Here is a 20,595-nt window from a genome sequence, read left to right on the forward strand (position 1 = left end):
TGTGTGTCTAAATTTGCATACGGCCTCTCTCCACGGTCCTCCGGCTCGTGGCCCGGAAATCGTTCAAAGCTGGACGTCATCGAGGACGTCTCATTTGTCTAATTGCAACCAGAGGAGGCAAGAGCAAGGAGAGAGGTGGAAGGCCCGATACGCGAGGAAACAAAAGAGTATCCTACGTGTAAGCGTTTTCAGTCGGAATTGTGCAATCATTGGTCCAAGCTGCTAAGGTAAAAAGTTCCCTCCCACGGATGCCAACTTTTGGTTTCAAACAAGTTCGTGGGGATTTATTTGTGACAAACTAATAGATAGACCAAGAAAAGACCTTTAAATACTGGAATTATCATTAACTACCATGCAAACATGCAAAATTCATTAGTAATTGACGTCTCTTAAAAGTGATGCGTGAGTGAGCAAGACGTCTCATCTCTCATATCGGTCTCCCCTTCATTCCTCCATCCTCCTATCGTTCCTTCCTCGTTTTCTTCACAACATTAATTTAAAGGGGCTAGGACAAGAGGAAGGAAGGAAGGTAGGAAGGATGGACAAAACGACAGATGATATGAACCCTGTGTGTGTGTGCGCGCGTGTGAGTATGTGCGTGTGTGCTGAGCTGCTGCTTTGTTATCGTCAACAGAATCACACAACAGAACCTTGTCTGAGCAATTATTGCACCTGTCGAATCGGAGTCCTTATGTAAAATATGTGTGTGTGTGTGAATGTTTAACACTCACCACACACACCCCGTAGTGCACGTGTGCGAGGATGACTGTGACGGTCCACAGGTAGAGCAGCAGGGGCTCGCTGTGGGTGACCACGCCGGACACCACCAGCAGCACCAGGCCTCCCATGGGTACCAGCAACCAGCTGAGCGGCTGACAGCGGGTATTACTCATCTGGCATACTATCAGCTTACACTGGAGAGAGAGGGGGAGAGAGAGAGAGAGAGTGAGAGTGAGTGAGTGAGGGAGGAGAGGGAGAGAGAGAGAGATAGGGAGAGAGAGAGAGATAGGGAGAGAGAGAGAGAGAGAGAGAGAGAGAGAGAGAGAGGGGGGGGGGGGGGGGGGGGGGAGAGGGGAGAGTGAGGGAGGGAGTGAGAGGGGGAGAGAGAGAGAGAGAAAATTGATTTTTAAAGACATTTATTGAACTGTGTTCAGTGCATCCCCATCATCAGCTTCCTATAGTAAGGGGGGGGGGGTCATTTGTGTCACAATACTGCAACATCTTCATTTGATTTGAGAGAAACAGAACACTCAAGTACAGTGCAATGGGTGTGTGTGTGTGTGTGTGTGTGTGTGTGTGTGTGTGTGTGTGATGGTCAGGGGGTGTGTTCGAGTTTGTGTGTATGCGTGTGTGCGTGTCTCACCGTGACATTGGCGAAGGCTGTGCCCACCATGAGGAAGAAGATGCGTGGCTGCTGTTGGAGGATGTCGTTGGGGGACAGCGCCACCCAGAGGGTGGACAGGATAAAGAGCAGCAGCGGAGACAGGAAGGGCAGCAGAGCCTCGTACAGCGAACTGTGCTTCAGCGTGTTACTGCGGTAAGCCCTGACATGGACACAGACAGAGAGGACAGAGACATGAGAGAGGGAGAGAGGGAGAGAGGGAGAGAGAGAGAGAGAGAGAGAGAGAGAGAGATAGGAGAGGGAGGGGGGGGATGAAAGAGAGAGAGAGATAGGAGAGGGAGGGGGGGGGATGAAAGAGAGAGAGAGAGAGAGAGAGAGAGAGAGATAGGAGAGGGAGGGGGGGGATGAAAGAGAGAGAGAGATAGGAGAGGGAGGGGGGGGATGAAAGAGAGAGAGAGAGAGAGAGAGAGAGAGAGAGGAGAGAGAGAGAGAGAGGAGAGAGAGAGAGAGAGAGAGAGAGAGAGAGATAGGAGAGCGAGAAAGATGAAAGGGATAGAGGGGGTGGAGATGAAAGAGGGAAAGAAAGAGAGGGAGAGATGGGAGAAGGAAAGGGGGATGAAAGAGGGAGGGGGGCGAGAGAGATATTCCACAAAAGCTAACTTTTTAAGTCGTATAGTTAGCAGCTAATTATCTGTGTGTGTGTGTGTGTGTGTGTGTGTGTGTGTGTGTGTGTGTGTGTGTGTGTGTGTGTGTGTGTGTGTGTGTGTGTGTGTCCTCACTGTGGCTTCACTGTGTATTGAGATCGTATGTGCATTATTTGCTTTGGCAGCTGCTTGATTAGCTTGCTGAGGAACAGGGTGAGATAAGAGCCACAGATAAGAGCAATAAAGTAGATAATAATTAATAAAGTAGTGTGCAAGCTGCTGTAATGGGTCACTGTGACATCCGTCTGATACAAGCTTTACACTCTTGGAATCCCACAGCTGATTGTTATGACATAGCACACAAGCCTCTCCTGATGTTAAAGGTGCTCTAAGCAATGTTAGGCAACATCACTTCTGTTGACGTCACCTCCCCCTCACTCCCGTGCAATTGAAACTCTCCTAAACGTGCATCTCGTCACTGATTGGCAGGAACAGTTTGTTATGTTTTTATGGTCCAGGCTGGACAAAGTTGTTTTTGTTGCTGTTTTTGGAGCCTGGGCTGTCCACAGAGACTGCTGTATTCAGGACACAGGCAGCTAGCAGATGGTGAGGTGCAGTATGTGACAAAAAATGTTTCCGCGTAACATCGCTTAGACCACCTTTAAAGCTGTACAACTACAGTGCCAATGGGTGAAGCTTTTTGGACATCTTCAATAAGCTGGATTCACACAACAAAAGCCAACCAAAAAAACAAGACCAAAGAGGCCACAACACCATGTCCACTTCTAGCAACTGTAATATGAACGCTAAGTTCACCGGGTTACTTACCTCAAAACGTTGAGGAGGCTCATGGGAAGGGTCACTGTGATGGCGCAACCTGGAGACCAAATAAACAAACAAACAAACAAAAACAAACAAACAAATAAATAAAAGCAGCAAATTAGGATGTGGTTAATGACAGAGAACCAATCAAATGTTGTTGTTTTGTGGGCGTGTGTGTTTGCTGTTTTCCATTGAGATCTCACCTGCAATCATGACTGTGAAGAGGTCTCTGTACTGGATGTTCCAGAGGAAGGGCACGTACCATGTCTCCACGCCAACTACTGCTGTGATTATGTACACGATAGAGATGGTCTGAGAGAAAGAGAAAGAGAAAGAGAGAGAGATGTATAATCTTACTGATCATATTTATCCTGTAAAGAAGGGGAAGTCACATATATGGATTAAGTTAAAAAAGGAACTCACTTTCTCAGATTTTGACATCTATCTATGCGCCATCTATATACCCCCATATGAATCACCCTACTACTCCGAAGAAACCTTTGAAATTCTGCATTCAGAAATCATACAATTCCAATCTGAAGGATCAGTTTTGCTAATGGGAGACATGAATGCAAGAACAGGTACAGAAAAAGATTATATAAACCCCAATGGCTATGCATATATCACTGAAGCTCAAATAAACAAAAACAAATTTGAAAGATCACGTCAGAGCACTGATAATATGGTTAACAAAAATGGCAAACAGCTGCTTCAGCTTTGTAAAAGCCTGGGTCTCACCATCACTAATGGTAGAATGAAAGGTGACTCTCTGGGTAGGTACACTTACTGCTCACATCTTGGTAGTAGTGTTGTAGACTATGCAGTAACAAATATTGATCCAAGCTACATTAATTATTTTATGGTTATGCCTCAAATCCCACTCTCAGACCACAGCCACATCACTTGGAGTTTAAAAACGAGAGTCAAACAAGAAACATCCCAAAAACATGAAACTAAACTCTATCCCCTGCCAACTCAATTTCGATGGGGAACTGACAGTGTGCTTCAATATGAGACTGAACTTAATAGTACCGAAATTGAAAACCTTATATACACATTTTTGTTCACAAAATTTCAAGAGGATAGAGAAGGCCTAAATCTAGTGACAGAAAAGATTTCTGAAATTTTTAATTTAGTGGCCAGCAAAATACTAAAAGTAAAGAAAAAATACAAGAAAAAGAAATCAAAAACTAAAAAGAACGAGTGGTTTGACAAAGAATGTCAAACATTAAGGAAACAGTTAAGAACACTATCAAATAAGAAACATAGGGAACAAACAAATACAAGCACACGGTTACGATACCAACAAACTCTTACCAAATACAAATCATTACTAAGACAGAAAAAAGGCACGTACATGAATAAAAAGCTACATGATATAGAAGATGCTGTCGATCAAAATTCATTTTGGGAGTTATGGAACAAACTTGAGATCACCAAAAAAACTAAACAGATCCCCCTATGTGATGCAAACATCTGGACAGACCATTTTGGGCAACTATACACTGAAGATAAACTAAATCCACTCCAAACACAATTGACTGATAAATTACAAGAATTGGAACCAAAAGTAAAAAATGAATTGAACAATCTAGACACCCCTTTATCACTAGCTGAAGTAAACGAAAAATGGGCGATGGGATACATAATGAAATGATTAAGTACAGCAGCCCAATACTGAAACAAACCATTCTCAAACTTTCAATCTAGTTCTAGCTGTTGGTCATTTCCCACGGCCATGGAAAGAAAATCAAATCGTACCAATCTACAAAAATGGAGATAAACTAGATCCAAACAACTACAGAGGCATTGCTGTAAGCAGCAACTTAGGAAAGCTTTTCTGTAGCATCATAAACAACAGAATGGTAGAATTCTAAGTAACTCTCAGATCGGGATTATGCCAAAACACAGAACAACTGACCACATATATACATTACAGACATTAATTGAAAAATATGTACAGAACACCAACAGAGGAAAACTTTTTGGACGCTTTGTAGACTTCAAGAAGGCCTTCGATTCAGTCTGGCATGATGGACTTTTACTTAAACTGATAGAAAATGGGATAGGGGGAAGAATCTATGACCTTATAAAAGATATATACAAAAACAACAGATGTTGTGTCAAAATCGATGATAAAAGAACGTCATACTTTAAAACAAGCCAAAGGTGTTCGGCAAGGTTGTAGTCTTAGTCCTATACTCTTCAATCTATACATCAATGATCTAACATCAGACATAGCAAAATCCAAACTATCAGGAGTCACAATCGGGGGTAGAGACATTAAATGTCTCCTGTTTGCGGATGACCTCCTACTTCTGTCTCCAACTGAGGAGGGGCTAAAAGAGAGTCTATCAATCCTGGAAAATTACTCTCAAATTTGGAACCTCCTTAGCCTGGCGGGCCATCCTATATCATTGAAATGTATAGTCTGGAATCGAACCATTCACCTCGCTTAATCCAAGGGGCGGGCAGAGAATTGTCTTTCAAACCGCCTAGGCATGCAATAGGCCAGCGCTACAACCATATCCGTATCCGGTCGGCAAAACGGCAAATACATCCTTCTTCGAAAGGAATGACTTAAGTGCATTGTGTTGCTCAACTTTCAAAGAAAAGCACTAGTCCCAACTCCTCCAAAGTTGATGCCAACGCCGATTCAAACAACCGCTCTTCGTTCACCATAGCCACCTTCCTTGTTGTTCACTGTCGCAGGACTGTCGTTATCCTGTTAAGCCCGCCTTAAGACTCTCTAACAAAATAGAGCGCTGTGATTGGATGACGTCCACGGCGTCAGCCAATAGAAATCCCTATGGTTTGGTACTAGACGTACAGGCTGAGCAAATTAATTTGCCGCCGCTAGGGTGCGTCTAGATTTCTAGGCTAGAACCTCCCCATAAATAAAGAAAAAACTAAAATAATGATATTTTTTAAAAAAAGACACGTTCAACAGAGAATAAATATAATTTCACCCTTGGTGAAAGCAGACTTTCCCAAGTGACAAGCTATAACTATTTGGGCATAAATATTTCCTCCACGGGCAATTTTAATCTGGCTATTAAAGACCTGGTTGACAAAGCACGGAGAACATATTATTGCATAAGAAAATCTCTATACCAATACAACACCCCTATCAAATTGTGGCAAAAGATTTTTGATTCGGTTATCAAGCCCATTATCATATATGGCAGTGAAATTTGGGGCATAAAACATAAAGATAATTATGAGCTATGGGACAAAACAAAAGCCCAGCAGAAACACTAAACCTGGAATTCTGTAAGAACATCTTGGGGGTACACAGGAATGCAACAAATATTGCATGTAGAGCAGAACTTGGAAGATATCCATTATTAGTTGATATTCAAAAAAGAGCATGCACATTTTATTACCATGTACTGTCCTCTAAACCAGAGGAATATAATCACAGTGCCCTTCTACAGAGGAGAACCTACCCAGAGAGAGATCCTATGGTTATCTTATATCAAAACACAATTTGAATACACCTGACATGTCTCAAGCAAAGTTAAAACATATCGAAAAATTAATAAAAGAAGAATATTACAAATATTGGCTAAACAATATTGAACAATCCAACAAATTGAAATGTTTCCAAAAAATCTAAACCAATTATGAAATTGCATCTTATCTAAAAGAAATTACTGAGTACAAACAAAGAAAATTACTAACATCTAATAGATTAAATGAACACTCTCTGGCCTTAGAAATGGGAAGACGCAGGCAAACCTGGCTTCCTAGGGAGGAAAGGCTGTGTTTACAGTGCAGTGAGGGAGTAGTAGAAGATGAAAAACACTTCCTCACTGAATGCAGTAAATTCAGCAGTCAGGAAACAATATTTCCTTCAATTCAGGCAAATTATACCTCAATTTGAAGTATTAGAAAATGAAGACAAGCTCCCATACTTGTTGGGAGAGCATACAAGTTGTGTAAAACTCGCTGCGCAGTACCTGTTAACATGTCATAAATCGAGGAAGTGAGTGACCCATATTGTGACATGCTTTGCTTTATATCAATAACCGATACCCATGATAGCACATTAATAAATATACAGTATAGTATGTATAGTAATACTGTATCATTATACATTTCATTTATTATTCTCTCTTTTTAATTATTATCATTTTGTTATTATTATTATTTTATTTTTTAAACAGATATTGATTGTATCGGATATAATTGGCTGTGCACCAATTGCAACCAAATTCCTAAATTCAGAGAAATGCATCCAACTTTAAGGATCCAAGTCTAAGAATACTATTAGGTGAGGAACAAAAGAGTGCAAGAGTCGCAGCAAGATATATAGATGCTTGCCATAAACAAAGGTCACTTCATCAGTGAAGCACACAAAAAGTCAAATACACACACACACACACACACACACACACACACACACACACACACACACACACACACACACACACACACACACACACACACACACACACACACTGCCGTTGCAGTAATGTATGATGCATGATGTTTTGTTTGAGAGAAAATTTGAGAAAGTGAGAAATCTACTTTTTCAAAAGAACATTCCATATTGAACATCCATTCCACAGCAAGCATTCTGATGGCCTTGCTAGGAGACAGCTCTCCGCTGTCACTAAGAGCTTTTTCACACCTGGCTATTTGAATCGGAACGTGGAGCGTTTCCCTCAAAAAATCGATTCGATTGGTATGTGAAAGCAGCAATCGCACTCTGTTTTGGAACAAAACAAACAGACCGAGACTGCTTGAAGGAGGTCGTCTCGGCTCGTTTCCAATCGAACTCTAGGGTGGTTCGTTTGCAGTGAGAAAGCAATCGGCCCGTTGTAGCGGAACAACTCGATGGTGCTTACATTTTTGTAGGCCTACACATTAGGCTACACGTTTATTCCACTTTGAACAGAGTATACATCTAGCTAGCCTATGTTTTGAATTTCAAGCGAATGTCTTGGGCTAACTTCACCGGTGTCACGCGCGAAAACGGGAGAGAATGGGAGAAGCCTAGACTTTGGACGGGCACGCAGGCACGCAGGCACATGAGCTCTTAATAGCCTATGTTAAATGTGGGGTTAGGTAACTGCAGGATAGTAGCCATTTGACATCTTCTGCTGTCAAATGTCACCAATCAGGGAACAATTTAATCGCGCGTGGGTTTGTTTGTAGACCAACGTTTAATCTCACGTGGGTTTGTTATATCATAACATAGCAAAACATTATTCATGTCTTGCAAAAGGCCCACAGGTTTGTTAGAAGTGTGTTATTAAATTGCAATCTGGATGAGTGAGAGTGATTCTTGTATGATGTGGTTTTGTTATGTTTTGTGACATTAGCGATAGAGACTAGTTAAATAAGTATGAAGAGACCTATTTTTAAGTCCGAAAGTTAGGCCTCTCATATTGTTATATCGCACAGCCTTACACTGAACATTACTAACCAGTTCGGGAACGATACTTTCTTGTTCTAACCGGTTTAAAAACTGGGTGGAGTCCAAAATCGGAAATGTTAAAATTCTGTTCAGAATGTACCGACTGAAGAAAAAAAAGGTCTGGTTAACTAGCTTTGAAAAGTATGCTACAAAATTACGAACTGAATGTAAAGCAATTAAAGTGCTTGCAGTTAAACAAAGTTGGTGAATGGACTGGCTACAAAGATTTCAGAAATCGTGTTTCAAGAATTACTGTTAGTGTTTAAGCATGCAGATAAAAAAAGTTGCATGAGTGGGATTACAATAGTGAGACAATAGTGAGCAATATAGTGACAATAGTGAGCTTCAGTGCATATCTGGACAACACAGAACACAGGCACTTTTGTCCTTTCTTTCTTCTGTGGACAATTCTATAGGTCATCTTTGAATGCTTTCATCTAGAAATCCCACCCTGATAACGATAAGCCTGTGACTGAAATAGAGTACCTAAAAGAAACAGAGAGAGAGAGGAAGAGAAAGAGAAAAAGAGAAAGAGAAAAAGAGAAAGAGAAAGAGAGAGAGAGAGAGAGAGAAAGAAAGAAAGAAAGAAAGGAGAGACTGGGTGCTGCAGTGTGTGTGTGTGTGTGTGTGTGTGTGCGCTTGTGATTGGCTCACCACTTGCGAGACGTCGTATCCCCAGGGCAGGAAGAGCACCCCGGTGTTGTACTTCTCCCAGTGCGACAGGATGAAGGAGAAGAGCACCACCCACAGCAGGTAGTTCAGTGTCACCACGCTCACGCCCGTGTCGCCGCGCCCAAACACGGAGTACACCGTGGCCACGAAGAACACGCACGCCCAGCTGTCCAGCCCGTGGTCAAACAGCTCCCCCAGAGGCGTGGAGGAGTTGGTGCGCCGAGCCTGTTTGCCATCCACGCCGTCTGAACACACACACACACACGTGAACACACACTACCAGAGGGCACCTGACACACGTGACATAATTCGCTAGGAGCAAAGGTCTATGGTCTCCTTCTTCCTCTTCCACTTGCCACCTGTGTCTGACACACACGGGTCTGGGAAACCCTGTGGCATTTAGATACAATGTTGGATTCCCTGTTTGACAATAAAAACTTGAACTGGAGCTATGGCCAGCGAACAGAGCCACCGAGCAGAAGGTGCAAGCACGCCGCACACACACACACACACACACACAACTACCAAGTGATAACACCAGGTGTTGTGTGTATGGTGTTAGGTTTAGTGGTAGGTTGCTATCTGTTTGTTTTGTTTACTTTGCGACCAAGGAGGGCTCTTAATTACACAATGTAGCTAGATAGATATAGCTGCTGAATTCCATGGCATCGCTCTCCACGATGAGCAATGCTTATTTGAGGAGGTGATTGAATAGTCTGTAAACTGCTGGGGGTTTGTACTCAAGCTGTGTTATGGAGTGAAATAACACACTAGAGTAGACAAGCTGAACGCCATGCTTGTTACTTTTTAAATATTTACATTCCAAACAGCAACATATGAATTGTATTATAACAAGTGAGCAGACCTGGACATGACTTGGTACCATAGCCTGAGGCGCTAGGCGCACACACACACACACACACACACAAACCTCTGGAGTCGTGTCCACTCCTCTAAAGCCAGCGGTACATCACAAGGCCGACTAACAAGGTTTAAATGTTCTGTTCTTTTCCTAATGCCATTAGGCTGGCAAACTGCAGTTCTGTATCCGTTTCATCTGCCCCTGAGATTAACTGAGGGAGCATCCTCATCTATTTCAAGACGGACCGGAATTTAGATCGTTAAACACTTAGTGTTTTATGTTCCATTAAATGTTTAATAATACTATTATAATACTATAAACATTATGCTGCATACTACTCCATATGCATGCTGTATTGTACAATCCAAGTAAGCTGACTCAATGTTTGTGATTTCAAGTGCTGCAGGCCGATTGGGCAGCCAAAACATCTTTCTTCACATCCTTCATGTTCTTGCCTGCTCTGTTACCTCCAATCCCCCGGAAGAGACACACCCATCACACATCCAAGGAGTAGACCAAGAACTTGACACACACCCAAACTCACGCACAGACACACACACTTACCCAAACTCACACACAGACACCCACCCACCCAAACTTACCCAACGTGTAGGCCAGAAAGTTGAAGAGGCCTGCAGTCACCCAGACCCAACTGGGCACATGGACATGCAGCTGTGCTGTAACAGAACAGCAGGGGTGAGAGTGGCAACACACACACACACACACACACACACACACACACACACAGCTGTGCTGTAACAGAGAACAGCAGCGATGAGTGGCAGCGCACGCAGGCACGCGCACACACACACACACACACGCAAGATAGATGAGGTATGTACAGAGAAAGGAGTAGCATGATAGAAACACAAGCTGTCACTAAGAGCTTTATGTGGCTATTTGAATCGGAACGTGGAGCGTTTCCCTCAAAGATCGATTCGATTGGTATGTGAAAGCAGCAACCGCACTCTGTTTTGGAACAAAACAAACAGACCGAGACCGCTTGAAGGAGGTCGTCTCGGCTCGTTTCCAATCAAACTCTAGAGCGGTTCGTTTGCAGTGAGAAAGCAATCGGCCCGTTGTAGCGGAACAACTCGATGGTGCTTACATTTTTGTAGGCCTACACATTAGGCTACACGTTTATTCCACTTTGAACAGAATATATATCTAGCTAGCCTATGTTTTGAATTTCAAGTGAATGTCTTGGGCTAACTTTACCGGTGTCACGCGCGGAAAACGGGAGAGAATGGGAGAAGCCTAGACTTTGGACACGCACGCACGCACGCACGCACGCACGCACGCACGCACATGAGCTCTTAATAGCCTATGTTAAATGTGGGGTTAGGTAACTGCGGGGGTACTAGCCATTTGACATCTTCTGCTGTCAAATGTCACCAATCAGGGAACAATTTAATCGCGCGTGGGTTTGATTGTAGACCAACGTTTAAGCTCACGTGGGTTTGTTATATCATAACATAGCAAAACATTATTCATGTCTTGCAAAAGGCCCACAGGTTTGTTAGAAGTGTGTTATTAAATTGCAATCTGGATGAGTGAGAGTGATTCTTGTATGATGTGGTTTTGTTATGTTTTGTGACATTAGCGATAGAGACTAGTTAAATAAGTATGAAGAGACATATTTTAAAGTCCGAAAGTTAGGCCTCTCATATTGTTATATCGCACAGCTTTACACTGAACATTACTAACCAGTTCGGGAACGGAAGAGAGAGAGAGAGAGAGAGAGAGAGAGAGAGAGAGAGAGAGAGAGAGAGAGAGAGAGAGAGAGAGAGAGAGAGAGAGAGAGAGAGAGAGAGAGAGAGAGAGAGAGAGAGAGAGAGAGAGAGAGAGGAGAGGAGAGAGAGAGAGAGAGACACAGTCATAGGGTTGCAAATTACAAATAAACCCTCTGACCAAAAACATGTTCAAACACCTAAGAGAGAGCACAGGATAGCGCGCGCACACACACACACACACACACACACAGAGCACAGGAGAGCACACAAACACACACACACACAGAGAGAGAGCACAGGATAGCACACAAACACAAACACACACACACACACACACACACAAAGAGCACAGGATAGCACATAAACACACACACAGAGAGAGAGCGCACACACACACACACACACACACACACACACACAGAGAGAGAGCACAGGATAGCACACAAACACACACACACAGAGAGCGCGCACACACACACACACACACAGAGAGCGCGCACACACACACACACACACAGAGAGCACAGGATAGTGCACACGCACAGAGAGCACAGGATAGCACATGCACACACAGAGAGCACGCACAAACAGAGAGCATGCACACACAGAGAGCACGCACACACAGAGAGCACGCACACACACACAGAGAGCACGCACACACACACACACACAGAGAGCACAGGATAGCACACACACACACACACACACAGAGAGAGCACACACACACACACACACACACACACACACCTCAGGGATTCAAAGTGAGATTAAAAGAAAGAGTGATTGATCCATAAACTTTGATCTCTATGTGTGTGTGTGTGTGTGTGTGTGTGTGTGCGTGTGCGTGTGTGTTCGTGTTCAGAGCTGACCCCACTGCAGGTCACCACACTCACCTGATGCGTAGAAGTCAAAGTCGTAATAGGACAGAATGAGGAAGTTCAACACCAGGAACATGAACCCTGTAAACGTGATGAGGTTTGGGGCCAACCATCTTGGCATGATCTGAGAGAGAAAGAAAGAGAGAAAGAGAGAAAGAAAAGAAAGACAAAGATAGACAGTGAAGAATGAGAAAGGAAGAAACAAACAGACAGACAGACAGACAGACAGGATGAACAAGCGAATGAGAGACAGACAAAGATAGCGTCAGAAAAAGAGAAAGAGCTGGTGGTCAATCGTGGTGTACGTGTAATCAGATATTGTTGGAAAACTCATTAATGTTGCATTCATGCATTCTAATTAGTGGACACGGCAGATACAGAGGGTTGGGGAGCGACAGGACATCAAGTCATTAAGAGTCGCAGCCGGACACAATGAGTGCTCTCACTTATGTAACCTGTGGGCAGGGCAGGGTAGGAGGATGGCCAAGTGGTGCTGTGTTTGGTTGAAGAGTAACTCACAACAAAGCCTCAGTCAACAAAATAATGATTGACCCTACTAACACACTAAAGCACTCAGTATTCTGGACTTCAGTAAAGTTCACACATTCCACCAAGGCTTAGAATGTCATGGCAGGTCCTGGATTCTGTCAAAGATCTTTCAGAACAGTCTGTGATTCTACTCAGTTACTTGTAAATGAAGAGTTCCTCAAAGCCATGGATACCTTTGTGACATCATAGACTAGTGATGTGCCCGAGTCATTGACAACAGCTCACCTTGACAACAGAGTTCCAGAAGGGGTGCATGACGTAAACGGACAGTGGGTTGGTGTCCACGGCACTGTACTGCAGACACAACATGGAAGAGAAGAAAACAGAAAGACAGCGAGATCAATATCAGTGACTCAACACAGGCAGGACTAGTATAAGTATACTCTTTTGATCCCGTCCGTGAATTAGTGAAACACACTCAGCACACAGTGAACACACAGTGAGGTGAAGCACACACTAATCCCGACGCAGTGAAGCAGTGAGGGGTTAGGTGCCTTGCTCAAGGGCACTTCTGCCATTCCTACTGGTCGGGGTTCCAACCGGCAACCTTCCGGTTACAAGTCGGAAGCCCTAACCAGTAGGCCACGGCTGCCCCCAGGACTAGACAACTGCATTCTGATAAACAATCATTCCAAACAGACCATTGGGTGGCATCCTGTGTTGCTAATTTGCACAACTGTAGCCAGTCACACTTTGTTCTTCAGTGTCCACCCCATAGACATCTTTAGTAAAGTCATTCTGTGTTATGTTGCACATGTGTGGTCCCACCTAGTTACAGTCCTGTCTAATCCTGACCAGGCCTTAGGCTACTTCCTTGAGATACCTGACCACAGTACAACAAAGCAGAATTACACAATAGGATGCTTTAGTGTATTCCAGATGCAGTGGAGTGTATCAACTATGAGCATCTGGGTGTGTGTGTGTGTGTGTGTGTGTGTGTGTGTGAGTGCATCAACTATGAGCATCTGGGTGTGTGTGTGTGTGTGTGTGTGTGGTTGTTTTTGAATGGCTACTTGAGTTATTTGAGAGCACTCCTCTTCAGTGCCCACCAGTAAACACCGGTTTTGACCAGTTCCTAATAGCAAACATGAAAATGCCCAACATCCCTCTCATAACCGTTAAGCCTAAAATTATTCATAAGAAATGCCAGACTGATTTATAGTGCATTTGTATTTCAGCAGTAGGTTTCTCCAGTGGCCTGGGAATCGCTTATGGATGGGGCAGAAGACAGTGCCGTCCTGGAGACACAACAGGCTATTTTTGTGCCTTACTGGACAAATTAATCAATCCAACTTTGGCATGGAGGTATGAATAATTATGAATCACAAGACTCCGGGTGGGAGGCTGTGAACTGTGTGAGCGTTTAATTGAAAATCGATATAAGACTGGAATAAATATGGACTTCACAGCAGGCTTTTTAAACGGGGATTGCCTTGGAAAGCATGCTTTGGAAGAGCAGAATGCTGACCCAAGCAGCAGAGGTATTGGCACATTTGGATATTAAAAAGCACTCAGTGATGCCCTGGCCATGTTAACCAAAGCTGGGGCCAGAGGCTTAATGGAATTACATGTGCGTGTGTGTGTGTGTGTTTTCTGTCATGTTTAAGGCCTATGTGCGCGTGAGTCTATGTTTTTTGTGCGAAATTGACAAACAAGTAAAAACAAATACGATCTCAAGTTGTTGTGTCAATTCTGAGGATTTTGATCGTTGGGTGTAATGCTAGTGAATGATGTTTTAGACAGCAGTGATCTGAATTTGATGGAACAAAACATCTAGACCTACAACTTTCCAGATTTCGGTGTGCAAAGGCCTTTATTGTGAGCTAGGGAAGTAACGATTACCGGTGTAATGGTAAACTGCGATAAAAATGTTGACGATAACAATTACCGTTTTCTTTTGAAATATCAGAATTATCACGGTTGATTACCACGGTGTTGAAACCGTGTGTTTAATCATTCCCAGCTTCATCCGAGCCTGCTTTTGACATACAGTAGGCCTAGTACAATGAAACAAAACTGGTACCCTATTGATTCTGTTGTCTAATTGATGGTTTTAACTGCGATTCGGATTAGGCTACACCTGATTTTAAAAGGTGGAACATTTTCACCGCAAAACGTGCACTGCATCATTTAGCCACTCTGCGTCTTTTCATGTTCGCGTCCACATGAAATCCATTCCACTCACGTTATCAGGAGAACGCCGTAGCCTAAAGTTTTATTTTGAGCACTTACTTTGGTCTCACTCATTGGATCCAAATAACAGAAATAGCAAACTCCCAAGTCATGGTAGGGTAAGTTAAGCTATAAGCACATAGCCAATTTAATATGAAAAAGTGAACGGAACACATTTTAAAACTATTTCAGCTTTTGTAGGCCTATCAGTGCTTTCTGAACATATTGAACACACTTTTAAAAACACCGTGATAATACCGAAAACCGTGATAATTTTGGTCACTATAACCGTGAGGTTAAATTTTCATACCGTTACATCCCTATTGTGAGCAGATGGTTAGGGCAGGTACAGTAACTACAGACACATACACAGACACACACACACACTTAGGTAGAGGCCCAATCAGGGTCTGCGTTAGAGGGCCGCACACATTTGAGGAGGAAGGCCTGATCGTGACTCACCTAAACGCACAAACACACACAGGTCTGGAGCTGTCTGGACAGCACACACACACAGGTCTGGAGGTGTCTGGACAAGAAGCTCTCTGTGTGCTGCCCATACACACAGGCCTGGAGGCGACTCCCGTCTCTCTCAAACAAACATACAGATAGGCCTACCCCCCTCCCCCCACACACACGACTGGAAAGACAGTGCTCCAACTGTTTGCAGATGTCCAAACATGCACTTCTTCCTGCCTGTTACAAACACAAGGCACAGTCCTACACACACGCACACACACACAATCCCTTCATGTCTGCGACAGCCACACTCCCCTGTCCCTCCTCATCACACACACCATGCCTCAGATGCACCCCGTCAGAGGAACTGAATAATGCTATTCTATGTATGGAAGCAGCATGTCCAGCAGCATGTGTTGGGTCCAGGCTAGCTGCACACCTATCACCAGCCCAACTAGTGTTAATTTTGTCACCTATTTTTAATTTAGTGTTAGTCTTAGTCTTGTGACAAAATGTCCTTTTTAGTCTTTGTCATATTTAGTCATTCAAATATCATTTTTGTTAGTCAAGTTTTAGTCGACTAAAAGTCTCATCATTTTAGTCTAGTTTTAGTCAAAAGAAAACTAAAGGTATCTTAGTCTTAGTCAGTTTTAGTCAAAACATTTTAGTCTTCTTTTCTTATAACAAATTATTTCTGATTACCATTTGAGTCAAATAGTGTTTTACACATCTCAATTTTCCAACAATATTGTGTGTCCACAGGGCTACTCGTCTGTTATAATTACTCATTCTGATTTTTTGTCAGTCAGTACGTTTACATGCACAGGTAAGTCAAGCTACAGTTATAGCTCGGCTGGAATTTGACCATAGACTTGACTAGACCACTGTCATGACATTCGTAGACCAGTGTTTCTCAATGTGTGGTCCGGGGACTACTGGTGGTCCGAAAGCTATCCCACGTGGTCCGCGAGCAGACGTGGTAAAATATAATATAGATGAGTTGTTTGCAATATTGAACCAACTTGTATGTAAATCCAAACAGTTCTGCAACACTGTCTATGTAAGATATGCCAGTTTAAATCATATAGTATGAATCCTGACACAATAAGCAAAGTGCAAAGACAATAAGCAAGGTGGTTCAGTGAGTAGGCCTATTGTGTAGACTAATATACTGTTGAAGTAGGTCTATTTTTTTTTTTTGTTAGCTAGGGTTAGTTAAGTGGTCCTTCGTCTGAAAAAGTTTGAGAAACACTGTCGTAGACCAGAGTTTTAATGTTTTACTCCGCCACGCTAGATGGGGATATGCGCCCAAACGCAACACATTCCCCAAACATACTCTCCATCTTAGCCATAGCTAACTTGCTAGCAAACTTTCCATATTAGCTTACTTGCTAACAAACTTTGCATCATCAGTGTAACTAGTTAAATAGCTGAACATTTTTGTATGGACATTCTGGGGGATGTTAATTTGTATGAGAGAAGCTTCAACTTCTGGGTATGTAGCATTGTGGCATAAAGCTTAGGTAGTTAGCTTGCTAACTCTGGCAGAAATCTCCAGTGTTCTTGTTCCATGTAGTTTCGTGTTGCCGCCACAGGGTTGCAGCAACAGCACGTAGACTCGCCTACAGGAAAGCTGTTGAGCATAAACTCATTCGGAATATTTTGAAAACGTAACAGCTAGATATTCTACCTTCTCATTTTGTAGACGAAAATGAAGAGAGATTTTATCTTAGTTTTTATTTCATGCAAAACATTTTAGTCTCGTCTTTTTTCGTCAACAATAATGCATCTTAAGATAGTCTTAGTCAGTGTCTCAGGACAGTAATGGTGTCTCGTCATCGTCTCGTCTTAGTCATGAAAAAAAAGGTTGTTGACGAACATATTTCCTCTCGTCTCGTCTGACGAAATTAACACTAAGCCCAACACACAAACAGAGCTAGATCTCAATGAGGACTACACAGAGTTATTTGCCCCACATAAACAGCCCAACACACAGAGAGCACTAGATCTCAATGAGGACTACACAGAGTTATTTGCCCCACATAAACAGGCAGCAACACGTGGGGGTGAACTGGCTGAACTCTCTATTTCAGCATCTCCCACTGATGAGCTATTCTCAGCTGGGGCACAATACACTCGGAGTCCCGCTATGTGTCCCACCATCTGACGAGCACACGCACACACACACACACCATCTGTGTTTCTGTTTCCAGATATTGAAATGCCAAGAGGTAAAGAAAACAGGACACATATAGGGAGGAGAGGGACAGAGGAGAAGAGATGGAATGGAGAGAGCGAGAGAGAGAGAAAGAGAGCATGAGAGAGAGAGAGAGAATACTGAGAAGAGAATACCTAAAGAAAACAGAAGTGAAAGAATTCTAGAGGTTATGTATAAAAGGACACGCCCTTCCTTGAAGAACACACTCTACCCCACAGACTGGCAACAGCCCCACAGAACACACTCTACCCCACAGACTGGCAACAGCCCCACAGAACACACTCTACCCCACAGACTGGCAACAGCCCCACAGAACACACTCTACCCCACAGACTTCCAACAACCCCAGAGCTCCTACAGGAAATGAACTCATCTGGATAAGCGTCATATGCAGCTAGTGGACATTATAGAGGGAAATCCACATGCACATATTCATGTGGGAGAGGGAGTAGTCTAAGACAGATGAAGTAGGGGTGTGTGTGTGTGTGTGTGTGTGAGCGAGCGAGACAAATCAACCAGTGCACCAAGTTGCCACTCAACTAGGCTAGTTAAACTCACACCACTACACGAGGTCAGAGGTGACTGTGTTTGTGTATGTGTGTGTGTGTGTGTGAGTGAGTGGACTATGCACATGTGTGTGTGAGAGGGGACTACACGAGAGTGTGTGAGGTGACTGGCCCTGAAGGCTGGCACACTTGGCATACACATCAATAATACACACCCTGCATGATGCCAAGCACAAATCCCTCCTTTTCTCTGTGTGTGAGTCTATAATGTGGCTCTCATCATAAAATGTCTATGGTCTTGTTTGTCTAGGTCACATTTATGGCATCGGATGTTTTTGCAGTTAAACTGGTCTTGGTCCACACACAATAGAAGCTATACACACTCAGTGAACCTACACACTGCTTGGGAACATTAAATAATGGCTTTTGTAAATGATAGCCTTTTATATCTTCAGACGCCACTGTTCACTGTAGAGGAAAGTCAGGATATGCCGAGAAAGGACCACAGTGAAATCAAGAGAAAACAGCGGGGCCCAAGGTTAATCAAATCCAAAGAGTCGGTGAATACTGGACAACAGCTCGCTGGCTAGCCATACAATACGCTTAGCAAGTAAGGACAAGGACAAGAAACCTTGTCAGAATGTCACCTTCTCACTTTCACAATAATGAAACATGAGTAAGCAAGATATAATGATTACGTTTCGAACAGTAAATAAGTGCATATGCATTCAGAGCAGCGAGGGTGGTCAGCTCACTGGTAACTGGCGTTCATATTTCTACAACGCTTAGCCAGGCTAACAAGCTAATGGTTAGTCTGTTTCACCTAAACATCTAGCTTTTAAATTCAAGGAGGGAGCTAAATGAATGAATCAATGAAAAGGTGGTGACACATCAACTCTGTGCTATTGGGTGCGTTAAAGAACAATTGGCACAGTAACGTTGTGTAATGAACATGTACAGTTAGCCAAGTTACACATTGTTGGGCTTCGGACCACAGGTCGAGTGTTTCAAGGGATACTGCCCATCCCAAAAGCTTCAAGAAGCACTAGCTAGCTAATGTTAGCAACCTATGTAGCCATACAAACGTTACCGTTTCAAAACCAGATATTAGGGCAGCAAATAACTACTTGGATAAATAATCCCATATTTAAAGCTACAAGGGAAGGCCAATAACCTAGACAAATGCCTAACAATAACTGTCGTTACATGTGGTTGTAGGTTGGACAGAAGACACCGGCATTTGCTAACCCTTCAGCAGGGGAGTTCTGAACGATCCAAAAAAGATTCTGTTCGGCATCAATTTATTTTATTCGATGAACCCAGATATTGTTTAAAACCTTAATTATACGACATTCTCGTCACACCGATGTGACAGTACCTAACGATACTGTTGGTAACCTCAACGTTAGCAAAGACACATAGGCGTGGACCACGTTACATATCGTGTACAGACAACTCACGTTAGCTAGCAAGGCAGTCAAGGCACTGGCGTTGATTTGCTAACGATCTGTACGACAAATGTAGTTCTACGTTCAAACTAAACGCATGAATCAAACCATAACTAACTAAATTCATATAATTAAATGCCGGTCTGAGAACAATAACGATGTCAGAAGTAGCATTATGTTGGATGGCTAATGCTAGTGTGGGCTATTCTCATAGGCATAGCTACCGGGAATCTGACAGTTCATGTCAGCAGTAGCTAACGTTACAGCTAACATTAGCCTGGTGAGCAGACGTTGTATGGCAGATATAAAACGAAATAGCGTCAGACAAACATTACTGCATCCTTACCTTGTACTTATCGAAACCTGCGAGTTGCTCTTTAGTGACATATTCGTAAAAAGCCATGGCAGCAGCTCCACGGCTCCAAAAGCAACCAGACGAATTCACCCTTTAGATCACGACTCAGGATGTCCGCAGTGCTTGAGGGTGAACTACCCAAGCCTACAGTCTCTCGGAGAAAATAGCTGGTAGCTCACGCCACCTGGGTGTTTCCGTAAACGGGCTCTGGTGTTTCTCTACGAAGATAGCCATTTGTTGGTGTCATCGCTAGAGTTCCGCTTTCATGGAACTCTGGGAAATAGACATTCTCTGGAAATACATGTATGTCGGTTTCAACCAATCAAGATAAAAGTCTAATCAGACGTTTCCCCTTAATATGGCTTTACCCAAGGAAATTTCATCTGAATGTTTCTCAGAAGGACATTGGCTGGGATATTTTATTTAGACAATAAAATAACCAGGTTGCCTTCTGTAAATTAACATTCATCCTGTAAAAATGAATGGTATCTATACAGGTGCTGCTGGTCA

The 20,595-nt window shown here is 43.2% G+C and overlaps 1 protein-coding gene across 1 annotated transcript in view; it reads right to left on the minus strand.

Moving 5' to 3' along the window:
* The window catches only part of selenoi (selenoprotein I), a 25,615-nt gene extending 5,276 nt beyond the window's left edge, over window positions 1-20,339 (minus strand). Inside the window, exons 1-9 of the mRNA XM_042095587.1 lie at window positions 20,077-20,339; window positions 13,153-13,221; window positions 12,394-12,502; window positions 10,370-10,444; window positions 8,888-9,150; window positions 3,012-3,120; window positions 2,815-2,863; window positions 1,364-1,544; window positions 732-914 (exon numbers count right to left, since the gene is read on the minus strand). Of these exons, the coding sequence (XP_041951521.1) occupies window positions 732-914; window positions 1,364-1,544; window positions 2,815-2,863; window positions 3,012-3,120; window positions 8,888-9,150; window positions 10,370-10,444; window positions 12,394-12,502; window positions 13,153-13,221; window positions 20,077-20,133 (1,095 nt within the window). The 5' untranslated portion in view covers window positions 20,134-20,339. The remainder of the gene's footprint in view (window positions 1-731; window positions 915-1,363; window positions 1,545-2,814; window positions 2,864-3,011; window positions 3,121-8,887; window positions 9,151-10,369; window positions 10,445-12,393; window positions 12,503-13,152; window positions 13,222-20,076) is intronic.
* Between the last annotated feature and the right edge of the window lie 256 nt (window positions 20,340-20,595).

Source organism: Alosa sapidissima, chromosome 6 (assembly GCF_018492685.1).
Source record: "Alosa sapidissima isolate fAloSap1 chromosome 6, fAloSap1.pri, whole genome shotgun sequence".
In the NCBI taxonomy this organism is placed as follows: domain Eukaryota; kingdom Metazoa; phylum Chordata; class Actinopteri; order Clupeiformes; family Clupeidae; genus Alosa; species Alosa sapidissima.